Raw genomic sequence first — 15,105 nt, forward strand, 5'->3', positions numbered from 1 at the left:
GTTAAATATATAACTATACCAGATCCACCAATTCAACTACAAAAATAATATATACGTGAATGTAGGTGAATGAAATCCAGTGTGATTTGGTGCCTCGTATTGTTGCGATGCCAGGCTGCGCAAGTATTAGCCAATTACTGTAGACCAGGCATTGCAAGTTTACCTGCACACCTCTATGTGGTGCGAGGCAAAACATGCAATGTAGATGGACACAATTTGCCATTCATCAACAGAAAATCGTGTTCATCGCATTAAATGAATTTCCCCCCTCAATGTGATATAGAACAATTTAAGAGGGTGGGCTGATTTTAATTGAACTTTGAAAAGTGCCCATGGGCTGCCAGGGAGAAGAGAGGAGAGAAAAGATAACATGTGGCGCCCATGGCACAGCTTTGACATGCTTGCCCTGGGTGGTACATAATCTGGTTCACAGGACCAGGCCCTTCGTAAGATGTGACATGCCCAGGTACTAGAATGCGTGGCCCAATCCAGGTGACTTGGCCACGCCCCACCTCAAAAAAACCTTTAGAAACAACAATCCGCAGCGGCGCAGTCACATGCTCAGCACAGGGGGGGGCGGCACCATGAGAGTGGGGACAATCAGTGAGAGCTTCATCACCACTTCTCCTCTCTGCCCACTACCGCTGGCTACGCATGTATAGCAACGCAGCCGCAGCGGCACATTGGGAAGTGAGAGGAGACTGCTCTAGCAGCAGTCTCTTCCCTCTCACTGCCCGATGTGCGGCTGCTTAGCTATACAGGAGCGCCCAGCTGATCCAAGTCCTTCCAACAGCCCAGGCCCGGATAAGTAGTATCCACTCCCCCTCGCGCTCCTGCACAGGTCCATCAACCAATACATGCACGTTGTGGTCTATCAGTAGTTTACTTGGATGGGATCATTGGATAGAGTGAGCCCCTGTCTTCTAGGTCCCTCTGCTTAACTTCTTCTATAAGTTTAGCCATGAGTAAACATAGAAATGTGCAATATAAGGAACAATTTTCAACTTGTTATATTTTGGACCATTGTGTAATATATTTTGCAACATATGAAAGCACAGAAAACCATTTACCATCGCTGTAATCAATAGGCGCACAATCTCCGATAAACAGCGATGCTGCAAAACTGCTGACTAAAGAAATTCTCTGTGGGGAAAAATAAAAAATAGTTATAAAAACACAAAGAGTAGTTAAAAGAGAGAGAAATTATATTTATAGAATTCATTTATGCAAACTAAATTACAATTCTTTGTGTTGCAATGTCCTTTTTAAAAGGAAAGCATAAGAAGGATTGTAGGTGAATGTCTGTAATCATAGGCATGGGTATGTAAGAAAGGAATTCACACATCAAAGGGAACTGATATAAGGATGGAGCATGACATACAGTTATACTATGAGATCTGTCTCTTAGTGCATGCTGTAAGTTATCTAGTATGCAGGATTTATGTCTGCTAAGTTATCAGACTTTCTAAGGGGTCTGAGCCACAGATTTTCAAATAGAGATCCATGATCCCTATATAGACCACATACAGTATATTCAGGGAGACATTATTAATCAATCTGCGCATGCATCTGAGTCACACAACGCGTGCGTCAAAGTCCATTACCGTAGTCGCTTGCAGCGGCAATACTGAGGCAGGGTGATTGACAGTCGGGCAATATTTGGGTGGACGTAATGGGGGAGTAGCGGCAAAATTAAAGATGTGCAACGGCCGGTTTTGGGGCAGGTTGCAACCTGCGTCTGCGATCCAGTACGCAGATATCATGGCTCCGGTGTCTAAGTACACGCAGCCATTCTGTGCGACCATGAGGCTACTCAGAAGACAGATTATCGAAGGATCTGCGTTTTTTTCCGCACTAACTAGGATTTGTGATACCGTTTGTGGGTGTTTCACTACGTAACTCGGCGGCTGCAACATTTGCGTATTCTCACACAGCAGCTGCGTAGAAAGACGCAGCAGTGACTGCATTAGCTTACATCTGAATCAGGCCCCAGGTATTTATAGTATAAACCATGTATGCTAAATAACAGTGCCTTTTACTGTACAGAGGGTTCTTATTATTGAAATGACTATTACTGCTATTCCCATTCTGTAGATACCCTCTAAGTCCCATTCTAATGATCAGCCTATGGAACCACCAGAGCACCCTTGTGAAACACCCTTCAATCCATTTACATTACAGGACAGCACAGTGGCACAAGTATGTGTGAGTCTATGTGTAGGGAATATGACATGGACACTGAGGCAGGGACTTCTCTAAGTGACTCATTATAATCTGCAAAATGCTGCATAATATGCCAAATATATAAATGACAGCTAATAAAAAAACATTCAAACTGTAATCTATCTTTGTTGTACATAGCACACAAGACATAAGGGATCTTTAAAGTTCTTCTGCCTATGGGGTCTTTTGTATTAAGCTTTGGAGAAAGGTAAAGTACCAACCATTCAGCTCCTGTCACTTTACAGGCTGTGTTTGAAAAATGACAATTAGGAGCTGATTGGTTGGTACTTTATCTCTCTCCAAGGTTTAGTACATACATAATATTGTATTAGCTCTGTCTTCTAGGAGAAAGTACCAGGGGCAGAAGTTTCATCAATGACAGAGAACACTGAGGGCCTTTACCCCTAATACCAATCCCAACACACTCTCCATCTCTACATGTACATGCAAATACAAAGCAGCATTAGACCTTCCTCGGCCTCTCTGCACAGACCCCACTTGCATGATCCAGGCCATGGGAGCACACTCTTCACTGTTGACCAGGGGGGTCATAGACAGGGGGGAAAAAAAGGGAATCGGTATGGAATCCCGGCTGCCGCATGGCCGGCAGTTCGATTCCCGGCAGCGGCAGCCCGACAGATCAGCAGAGCTCGGCAGCGGAAGCCCGACAGCGCTGGAAATCCCGATCGGATAGGGATGAGGAGTGGAGATAATAATCAGCTGGTAACACAGAATGCTACATAAGCTGAATTGCTGTGAAGTTCTTCCCAAGTGGCAGGTGAACATGGTTTCCCATTCACTGCAGTGTGTCACTATGACTGTTTCAGAACTGCGTGACTGACACCACACACTCGTACTTGTTTGGTAATCTGCCAATAAACTAATTTACTGTTTTTTTGTTTTCATACAGCTATACAACCTTTTGGGAATTCTTACTACGCCATTTTATATTTTCTCAAACGGATAATATATTAACATAGGTGAAAATGTGCAGTAACCCATAGCAACCAATCAGCAATTGAATCTGGGTGATATTGTGCAAGTTAGTCTAATGAAAGAACATAACTGATTCCTTTGACTTTTATGAAGTGCACCTGACACGCATTGGAAAACGCTTTTATTTGGCGTAGTTACATCTCAATAGTCTGCAAAGTGCACTGCAAGTGGTTTGTCCAATCTATAGCTTATATCAGTCATAGGGGTCTATTTACTAAGCAGTGTTATGAGACAGAGTGAAAAGTGATAAGTCTGTGATAAGGTGCCAGCCAATCAGCTCCCAACTGTCATCTCACAGGCTGTGTTTGAAAAATGACAGTTGGGAGATGATTGGCTGGCACCTTATCACAGACTTATCACTTTTCACTCTGTCTCATAACACTGCTTAGTAACTAGACCCCATAAGAGTGAGAGCATGTGTGGGAGTTTAGGGTATGTGTAGCTGTGTGTGACATTGCTCGGCGTGCACCTGGAAATGTGATTCTTCTCCACAGTGTGACATGTAGGTGCAGCAAAAGTATGGGACGGGACCAGAGACCATCCAGCTCCAAGCTGTTGCAAAATTCAAGTATGTTTTGCACAATGGTAATGGCTGTGCATACCTTAATACAGCAGGGAACATCCATATATATATGGGTTTTCCACCCTTGTGCCTGTTCAAACTATTTCTTCTCCCCAAGGGGTTTAGTCATTATCACTTAATTATTTATTACCAGTTATTTATATAGTGCACACATATTCCGCAGCGCTTTACAGAGAATATTTGTCCATTCACATCAGTCCCTGCCCCAGTGGAGCTTACAATCTATGTTCCCTACCACATGCACACACACATACACACTACGGTTAATTCTGTGTATGGAGCCAATTAACCTACCAGTATATTTTTGGAGTGTGGGAGGAAACCGGAGCACCCAGAGGAAACCCACGCAAGCACAGGGAGAATATACAAACTCGGCACAGGTAGGGCCGTGGTGGGAATCGAGCTCATGACCACAGTGCTGTGAGGCAATAATGCTAACCATTACACCTTCTGTGCTGCCCCTTAATTTCTACAAAAGCAGGTGAAATTAAATTTTTTATCTGTTTTGTAGAAATGAAGATATCACAGGTACTGTATCTCCTGCTTATTTTTCTCCCGATGTGGCCCGCTGTCCCCATACACTAGTATGTGGACCTAAATTCATCAAGCTCCGAAAATACAATATTTGCAAAGCTTGACTGCAGGAGTATTCGCCATCTTCAGATGGCATTTGCTACCACACACCCGCTCCATACCATACTTGCCGACAATCAGCTCCAGCCTTCCGGGAGGGAGCTGATTGTCGGCTAATAGCAAGGGGCCAGGCCGGCCATTGGGGACGGGGACGGCCATTTGGTGGCACACTGGGGGCGGGGACGCACGATTGTGTCATCGTGACTCCGCACTCTCTTCACAATGCTGTTATTTTCAGCATTGTGAAGCAGGGGGTGGGGCCACGATGAAGCGATTCTGCGCGAATCGCGTCACCGGGCCCCCCGCTGCGGGGGTTTCCGTTTTTTTCAGGGGGGAGGTCAGGAGGTTCGCAAGCTTCCGGGAGGCTTACCTGCCTTTCCGGGGGGCCGGGAGCGGCACTCGAAAATCGGGAGGCTCCCGGCCAAATCGGGAGGGTAGGCAAGCCTAGCTCCATCCCTATGGGAAAGACTCCCTGTCTGGCTCCTTCCGCTGGACACCGGCACTCTAGTTCACGCAGGCGCACTATTAGTGCCAAGTTTCACTGCTGTGAAATGAGTAGTGAAAACATTTGGGGAGACAGCTGATTTTCATGCGCCAGGGCAATGATGAACTGCTCCAGCACTCGCAGCGAGTAGGAATGTTAATGATCAGGATCCGACTGGACCCCGATAATTAACATAATGAATAGAACCCAAAATTAGGACATTTGTTCACTAGTGGTATTCTAGGAGCTCTTGTAACAATCGAGGCATGAAGCAGGCTGTCTAAATTACCAACACTGGGTTCCAGTATGTATTATCATTATTGTACTTAATTCTTGTTCCAGTTATTTATCGTGTTGGTGAAATTATATTTATTTTGTTATCCTAGAGCAGTGTTTCTCAAATCCAGTCCTTCAGGGACAGCTACAGTAACAGTGCAAGTTGTCCAGGTGTTTGGGCAGAATCACAACCTGCAGATCTTTAAAAATGTGTCAGTCGATAATTAATACACCTGGGTCCCAGCTAGGAGATATGGAAGCATGCACTGCTAGTGGACGGGATTTGAGAAAACACTGTTCTAACTCATACCTCATTGTAAGGGAACAATAATTCCAAGTAATTCCCATTACACAAAAATATGATGTTTCTGCTCGTATATTTGTATATATTGCCCTCAATGGACATATATTACAATAGTATTATTATTTATATTATAATGCAGTATTTCTATATAACACTAATATCTGGCAGCAATGTATAAAGTTGTGAGGTTGGTTTACATAACAAATTCATGAATGCACATTAAACTTACCTCGGTTTCTAAGTATTCTCTAGGTTTCTGTTTATAAATCTTGGCAATTTGATTACCTGTAAAACGCTGAAAATTGTTGCAGAATAAATGATCAGATAATTGTCCAGGATAAAGCATAGAGGACCTCATTCAGAGTCGGTCGAAGCGGCCGCACGGTCGTACGGGAAAAGGGGCCGGATATTCAAATGATTCCCTTGCAAGTTGCGTCCCTAAGTTTGGATCGGTAGCTGGCCGACCAAGGGGAGGAAGTGGTCGGAATTCAAAAAAATATGCCCCCTTCTCGTACGCATTGCACGTCATCTCCGGGCATATAAGGATTAATCGAGACCATCGGGAACCATCGAAACTGGTCGTAGAGCTTAAGGTTGACCATACCCTCTCTTAAGCTCTACGATCATGTCAGTGTAAAAACCTCCCATGTCACATGTGCCATGACGCTACTTTGTTAATTATGCACTCCCATAAACCGTATGCACTCCTATAAAATGCTGTTCGCATAATTAGGCACGCCTGCGTTCGGATCTCCACGCCCCCGTTTTCAAGCACCTTCCCCTGTTACCACCCACAAACACCTCATTCTGTCACTCAAACTACCGACCTGGCTGTGTTCAAGGAGAGAGAAATTTCTGATCGTAGCGTCTAGTTTGCGCACGCGCATTGCGAACTTTACGCATTCGCAGTATAGCGAACATCGGTGGCTTACGACCATGCGGCCGCAACGACCGACTCTGAATGAGGTCCAGAGAGTCCAGCTAAAATGTAACAATAAAACTCCCTCATTTTACACAACTAAATAATCCAGGACTTGTTTCACAGAAACAGAGGGGCCTGGAAAGAATAGCTGTTCTGTAAAGTTCCGGGGCTCATCTTAGGGGAGAGCAGCTCAACTAAACTTTAACATTTAAAGTGGGGGCCTCTTTTAATCAGCCCATACACGGTGCGATTTTTTGCACAATGTACGATTTTGATCAATCCTAATGATCAATCGTGCACATCGTGTGCTGATTCTGTATGTTTACGATGCCGATGCCGATACGCATCCCACAGTCGTATAGCTGGATCGTAGATCTTACTGTAGATTACGATCTACTGTGTACAATGTGATACACATGTATGCATCTTATCGTATGATCGTAACGATCAATCGTACACCATTTGACCACATCGTATTGGAAAATTTTAAGGGAAGAATTTCAAGGGCAATCGTACAACACATCTTACCAACATAAATTCGCATCATGTATGGCCGGCATTAAAGATGATTCTTGCATACATGGGTGTGGTTCATTAGATCAACAATAAAAAGGTCGGCATTGTATAGGTTGACACCAAATGGTCGACACTCAATAGGTCAACAGGGACAAAAGTTCATCAGGTACACCATGTCGACACACAAAAGGTCGACATATATGAAGGTCGATGGGTACAAAAGGTCTAAAGGTCAACATGGGAATGGTCGATGCAAAAACAATGGTCGACACGTGTGGGTTTTTTTTTCCTAACCTTAATCTTCAGCCTTACCCTCTGGTAGGTGCCTACCCCAAACCGTCCCTCCTAGTGCCTGATCCTAACTGTTGGGGTAAGTGCCTATCCCAAACAGTCCCTCCTAGTGCCTAATCCTAACCAACGGGGCAAGTGCCTAAATCTAACCGTCCCTCCTATTGCCTAACCCTAACCCTCCAGTAAGTGCCTAACCATCCCTCATAATGCCTAACCCTCCAGTAAGTGCCTAACCATCCCTCATAATGCCTAACCCTAGGTACCTAACCCTAAAAAAAATAAGTATTGTGTTGACCATCCCATGTCGCCCATTTGTACCCATGTTTTGTGTGTCGACCTTTTGTACACGTCGACCCAATATCCCTGTCGACCACCTGGTGACGACCTATTGCTTGTTGACCTTATTACTGTCAACTTTCATTCCCAACCCCAGACTTATACAATCCTGTCATTTTATCTTTAACGCGAACATGAGCATCTTTATTAGTCACTTTCTTTCAGACATTTATGAAACTGGTGTAAAGAAGAGTGTATAGCAGCGGTTCCCAAACGCAGACCTCAAGGCCCCCCACAGTTCAGGTTTTAGAGATATCCATGGTTGAGCACCGGTGGTTATATCAAATTGATTGAAGTACTAATTAAGTCACCTGTGTGCAGCCAAGGATAACTAAACCTGAACTGTTGGGGAGCCTTGAGGACCATGGCCCTCATTCAGAGCCACTCGCTAGCGGCAGTACGCTCGTTCCGAGCGATGTTTGCACATCTGCGCATGCGTACGGTTTTTAGTACGCATGCGCGAACCAGTCAGTGCGGCCGAAAATCGTTGGTACGCAATATAGCGAGGGCCTGCTATTTTGAGTGACAGAATGAGGCGTATGTGGGTGGTAACAGGGGAAGGTGCTTGAAAACGGGGAGTGGAGATCCGAACGCAGGCGTGCTTAAAGGTCAAAACGGGCGTTTTAAGGGAGTGCATAATTAATACAGCAGCGTCATTGACCACGTCACTTGGTTTTTTTTAACTCAGAACTGCTCGCAAAATAGCGGTTGAGAACACCAACCACAAGAATAGCGAGCAGTTCATACGCTGTACGATGTACTCGATTAATCTAATAAATAGCGGACATGACGTATGATGCGTGCGGCCAGGGGGCGTTTTTATCAAAAAAACGAGCGTATGTTTTGCTCGCTCGTTCAGACTTAGAGGTGGGAACAGACTGCAATTTGCGAACGGATCATTTGAATAGCCACCCCTTGTTTTTGAACGAACGACCACAAATAGCGAACGGCTCTGAATCAGGCCCCATGTTTGGGAACCTCTGGTCTATAGGCAAGAAAAAAACCAAAGCAAAACGTCTGATTGTCCTTTGCAAAGATATCATAAATATCCTCAATGCTTTGTCCAAATATTTCCATTTCTTAATACAAACGGAAAAATATCCATGTTACTAAAACCAATCTATGCTACCAAAATATAGGTAATCCAAAGCAAGTCCATGTTTTCCTATTTTCACTTTCTTGTCAATCACAAGCTCTGACATTTTCAAAGAAGTATCTACAAGTGACCACTAGGTGGCAATCTTTGATCTACTCACAAAAATCATTGCAAATGCAAGTAACAAACGTTTTACTGCTACATATTAATCCTTGTTAGATGATTCATTATGAAAGTGTCAGTAGAGAAATATGTCACATGACTTGTATGTGTCATGATGCAACCACTTTATTTGGTTTGTCTTTGAATCCTAGCTCTTTATTTTATACTTGATACTACTACACCGTCTGTGGGAACAGGATCGATATGAAATACCGCCGGACGGAAGACCGGCAGTAGGGATCCCAACGGGTAAGTATTTTAACTATTGCTAAACCTACCCCCCCACCTAACCCTCCCTTAGGGGTGCCTAACCCTAACCTCCCCCACAAGTGCCTAAATCTAACCCCTCCTTCCCCACAGCCTAAACCTAAGTCTCCCGGGGGGTGCCTAACCCTAACCTCCCCCGGGGAAGCCTAACCCTAAACCCCCTCTTCCCCTAGCCTAACCCTAACCCTCCCGGGGGGAAGGGGTGCCTAACCCTGTCCCCCCGGGAGCCCCTAACCTAACCCTCCCCCCGCGCGGCTGTCCGCACCCGCCGCCCAGCTTATCTTCGTTTGGTATGCCGGAAAATAGGTAAAATGACAGGCGTTGGGATTTCGATGCCTGTCATTAGACCCCTGCCGGGATTAGACAGTCAGGAAGCCGGCGGTCGGCATTTCCACAGTCGGTTTCCTGACTGCATCCCGTGGGAACACCTTGGGCCTTATGTAATAGAATGCGAGATGTAGGCAAGTGCGCGATTCTTGCAAATTAACACGTATTTTTAAACCATGTTGGTTTTGCCTTTTATATCATTGCCGCTTTAAAAATACGAGCTAGCTCACTGGAATCTGTGCCTGCATCTTGCGGGGTATTACATCAGGCCATTTCCCTCAGTTCCTTGTGTTGGATGGGTAGGTATAGCAGCAGCAGCAGAAGAAGTAGTTATATGAAACCAAGTTCATAGGTCCAACTTATATTTGGAGTGCACAGCTTTTCCTGGTCTCTATAGCTCTCAATACATCATGTCACTTCATCTGCCCTTAAAATGTTTCTGATATGTGCATACCGCTAAAGCATTACCTCATATGCCCGTGATCCAGTAATATTGGCCAGTACTTGTGGCCCTCCAACAGATTTTTCAAGATGGTCGCACTCATCCCTTGTACTAGAGTCCATCCAGACAGGGCTGTCGCTGACAGAAAAACATGACTGGAAAAATAAATTCTGCCATAAATTCATTTGTTTGAATAAATAAGAAATATTATTGATAACACAAAGTAAGACAACTAACCTGTAATACCACGTGCAGAGGGAGCTCAGGTGGTAAATTAGTTAAAACTGCTCTGAAACCTTCTTTCCAATAAACACTGCCATGTTGCTGTAACATATGTAGAAAGGAAAAAAACACAGCACAATAGTCCCAGAACACATTAAACAAGGTGTGATGTATGGTTTATCATATAATACTGACATTGATGCACTGTCTACAGTGCTGTACAGATGATGGAATCTCTATTAATGGTCTATCCTCTATTACTTTAACATGCAATAAAATACAGCTACTTGGGGATTACTGTTGCATTCTCTTGCCTCATTAATGATTAATGTGCTTGAGATTTGTTAGAAAACAAATGTAACATCCAGATTAATTGATCTCGAGTTATTCATTGCAGGATTAATATGTGCTTTTCATGTCTATTCTCTGATCTGGTACTGTTAGAATCTATTTGATTATGGCAATATACAATATTCATTACTTATTCTTTAAAGAATTGATTCATTATTCACTAATGGGACAAGCCAGACATTATGCCTATGTTGATCCCCTTAAGTTCTACATTCTACCGCAGTAATGTTACCAGTGTTCAGGTAACGACTAATCTTCAGGCTGGCTTATATAAAATGGCTGCACTCACATGAGTTAATCAAAGACCTGAAAGGAAGTTGCATTATTTGTTACATCGGTCACAGGTTTAAAGATATGTATCCCTATGAATAGTCAATATCAATTAGATAAAATGGCACATTGTGGCTTTTACACGGTGCTACAATAATACAATTATATACTGTATAACCTCATAGTCACCAGTTATAATGAGACTAGGTTCAGCTGGACCAGACACTGATGTAAAATGGCTGCTCTCCCTCCTCTGTGACAGACATAGAACGACTGTATTTACCTGGCCAGTGCCTGACAAAGCTTTCACTGAGGAAAAGTTGAACCCAGAAGACTTCATTCTATCCAGGATACAGTCTAGTGCCTGCACAGAAACACAGGACAGTAAATATATGGCTGCGTTATCCTGTTTAATAATACCTGCTGAGAACAACAGGAATTAACAGACTAACATCCAATTTGCTTCATCCCTTATGTAGAGTAAACTAATATCAAGCTACATTTATGATGACTATGGGAATTACTGTATAAAGAATTGCTTTATAAATAATGAATATTAGTAGAATTTATTTTAGCAATTTGTATGCGGTGCCTATTTATTCACAAAGGAGAAGGTGTAGAAGGTGTATTTATTCACAAAGGAGGTGTATTTATTTGTTATGTGGAAAAATATAGTCCATCAAATTAAATGTATTGTAATATATCATAATACTGTGTAGGAGTCATTTCTCTTATAAGACTAGTGTTTGTTCTAGCACCCTGCACCTGTTACAACCCGTGGAGTTCGTCTTTCCTGTCTGTGGTGTCACTATCTGCTCTGGTGCTTCTAGCACACTCAGCTAATGCAACACACTGCTGAGATACAGACCAATGTGTGCTAGAAGCACCAGAGCAGAGAGTGACAGCCGACACCCCAGGCAGCAAAGAGGAACTGCACAGGTTGTGACAGGTGCAGGGTGCTAGAATGAACACTATAGACTATAGAATGACCTGGTTGTTGTCTCAGGTTGGTGGCTTTGGGTGGTTTTAAATGGCTGCATAAAAGGTGGCATAACTGCATAAAAGGTGGCATAAGGGTGGCAGTGAGGCAGGTTAACAGATGTGCCGGGAATGTGGCATGGCATAGTGCAACTGATGAGAAATGGGCACATAATATGGGCAGATAAAAATCAGGATATGTGAATGCTTTTAACTTACTGTTGAAAGGCTGCTACTGTATGTGGACTAGGTGGTACACATATATATTTCATATACGGTAGTGAAGGTTTGTGATGTGCCTATCATGCCCTGTACTTTGTGCCTATCTTGCTGTGTGTATGTTCTTATTGTTAATGTAGCCAGCCATATTGCACAACTGCACTGCCTGCCACAGGTGCAGGATTGTAGAAGATTATTAAAGGGATGGAGTTTAGAGGTGGCATTGCTGGGAGATAGGGATAGTGGAGGGACAGTTGGTGGAAGTACTCTATACTGAATATACTGAGGAGTGTAGCAATGGCCTGTGAACATAGGGGGTTGATGATTCAGTTCTGTTTCTCTAATATACTGTACATCTGGAACAATCTTCACTTCTCAGCATAGGAGCCAGCACAGTTGTGCTGCCACTATACATTTCTATGCATGATCTTTTTAAATTAAGGGGCGCACCAAACATTTTAGGAAATTAGCTCCCATGCTATTCATTCTATAGGTGTCCAACTTATATATAAGGATTATTGGCCTACTCTAGCCTACTACTTCATCAGTCTACGTAGAGATCACTGACACCACACTCAATATACATGTGCAGGATACATTCCTCATTAAAAAGGACTATGGCTAAAATATACTAAATTACATTTATCACTTAATTGGCTTTAGCCATACTGCTCCCTGCATTCTCCATATGAAATTGTTTAACTATGCTCCTAGCAGTGTCCTTAGGTCAAGGCACTTTATGCTATATCTTAAACGTACTTGTTACATACAGTACATTTATATGTACAGTGTATCTAACCAACCACTACAAATCATAGTTGCCGACTTTCTGGCTGCTCCTTCCGGGAGGGAGCAGCCAGATCGGCAGGGCAGTGGGAAAAGGGGGCGTGGCCGGACGGGTGCCTGACGTTTGCAGACATGACGGGGCGGGGACACACGATCGCATAATTTTGGCCCCGCTACAAAATGCCAATAATACAGGCATTGTGAAGCAGGGGGTGGGGCCAAAATGACGACATTCAGTGTGAATCGCGTCACTGGCCACCCTCGCAACGGGGGTTTAACAGTAAATTGTGGGGGTGGTCGGGGGGGATCGGGAGCTGCACCTGATTATCGGGAGGCTCCAGGCCGAATCGGGAGGCTAGGCAACCCTGCTACAAATACCTAGGTCATTTTACCTGCAAAACAGACCATAGGACATTTGACCTTTAAAGGATAAAACCACAAGAAAATATTTTATTTAGTTTTGGGTCCAGTGCTGTCAACAAAATAATAAAATATTACTGTACTTGTTCTCTTCTGATCTAGTGGATTCCACTTGGTCTCTAATTATCCACTCTCCTGCTTAACTTGGGATTTTCTGAAAATACTGTAGCCCCTCAGTAAAATCCACCACTGGCAGGGACTGCCTAGGCTAGCAGCAGTGGTAGTGACTTCCCATTGGAAGCACTCACTGCTGATCACAGCCAGACAGGCAGTCCCAGGGGGAGGTGTTTTCTCCCCCTGGGACTGCCAGTTCGGACTGCAATAGCAGAGAGAGGGCTTCCCATGAGAAGCCACTCACCTGCTATAACGGCAGCCCTATCTGGCTCATAGATGCAGCCCCTAAAAGCCAGCCTGTCTGCTAGCCTAGCAGCAGCTCCGGACATAAGCCACGCCCCCACAGCCGCCTGCCTTAAGCCCCGCCAACCGGTGACATCACCTGTCAATCACTGGGCTGGCAAGGGAGGAGAGGGATAATGTGCACTGCAGACCCCCAGCCAGACAGGTAAGGAGCTGCCACTGGTCCTGACTACACTGCAGCAGTATGAAAATAAGGGTTTGTTATTTTATTAATCTTAAACTGGGTACACAGTCACCTAAAGATTTTCTGTCCAACCATCCAACTAGTTGATTGGTTGGAATGAAAATCTGGTAAGGTATGAAAGCAAATGACAATTAGCAATTTGCTCCCAAACGCTGGAAAATGGACAAAAACTGTTGTTTGTTAAATGTTTGATCTAAACAATTTGTTCAAACTTGTCTGAACGACCATTTGCATCTGTTTTCTGGCATTTAGGAGCAAATTGCTGATCATCAGTATTATGCCTAACTCCATCCAAAACTGAGGGGGTTTTTTTTGTTTCTTTTGGCTGGAGTAATTCTCCAAGGTTAATACAAAAAGTCCACATAGGTAAACAGAGCTACTGAATCAAATTAAAATGATACTAGCGGATCTTGTATGAAAGTAAAAAGTATTTAGTATTGTGATTTTTCTTTTTGGTTTTATGTAGTACAATATTATGATGCTGCAGGCCTCACTCTGTTTTATGGCTCTTGCTAGTTTTCCTTACATTAACAATCTCTAGTCACGATCCAAAAAGTATATTGGTTTAATTAGCATTTATTTATTATCCCTTATTAACATAGCACCAATTTGCTCCACAATACTTACAACCAGATTTGTTAACAATACAGCGCTGTGCAATAAAGCTCCACTACTCTCACGTGCTTGAAATTTACTCCAAATACTGGGACTGATTTAGCAGTCGGACGCCAGAGGCATTTAAGGGGCAGTGCGGGGACAGCTGGCGTTCTAGGAAATGGGGGCGTGTTCGTTCCGTTTTACGGGAGTGGCAAGGCCAGGGACTGTGTCGACGCAGCTTCCTGGCTTTGCAAGCCGGCCAGCCTGAGTAAGCTGAAGCTTACTCAGCTGGCTGGTGGTCCGGCACCAACCACCATCGCGACCATCGACCACCGATGGTCGCGATGGTGATCCCAGCCTGCAACCTCCGTCGTAGTGCTGGGATCGCAAATGCAGCAGGGGGTGTCAAACCCCTCCTGCTGCATTTGCATATTAGCAAGGACGATACATTGTGATTAACTGCCTGCGTGCAGCTTTGCAATTGCAATCCTTGCTGAATCACCCACACTGTCCTGACGTGCTGAGAGCAACCATGAGGAATTTCAAACCCATTGTGAAACACTTACAGTACTTGAGTTTGCATTCAGCAGGATATTTACACTAATTACTTTCACAAACAGTAATACAGGTTGAGCAAAAAGCAATGAGCTGTAACTCATAACAGCAAATCACATATTAGCTTTTATAGGAGCCATACTCCATGGGTATGGGGTGAAGGTGAGGGGGGAATAATGAGTTATGGTGAAAGTCAAACAAATGCGGGAGCCAGTCTGTGGAATCACTGGCATCAGTAGTGACAGTTT

At 44.0% G+C, this 15,105-nt stretch overlaps 1 protein-coding gene across 1 annotated transcript in view; it reads right to left on the reverse strand.

Annotated features, from left to right (window-relative positions):
- The window catches only part of XYLB (xylulokinase), a 246,332-nt gene that overhangs the window by 211,522 nt on the left and 19,705 nt on the right, over positions 1-15,105 (reverse strand). Inside the window, exons 4-8 of the mRNA XM_088446410.1 lie at positions 10,985-11,065; positions 10,096-10,182; positions 9,885-10,013; positions 5,729-5,794; positions 1,071-1,143 (exon numbers count right to left, since the gene is read on the reverse strand). Of these exons, the coding sequence (XP_088302536.1) occupies positions 1,071-1,143; positions 5,729-5,794; positions 9,885-10,013; positions 10,096-10,182; positions 10,985-11,065 (436 nt within the window). The remainder of the gene's footprint in view (positions 1-1,070; positions 1,144-5,728; positions 5,795-9,884; positions 10,014-10,095; positions 10,183-10,984; positions 11,066-15,105) is intronic.

Source organism: Taudactylus pleione, unplaced genomic scaffold, assembly GCF_031769625.1.
Source record: "Taudactylus pleione unplaced genomic scaffold, aTauple2 ptg000398l, whole genome shotgun sequence".
NCBI classification, from domain to species: Eukaryota; Metazoa; Chordata; class Amphibia; order Anura; family Myobatrachidae; genus Taudactylus; species Taudactylus pleione.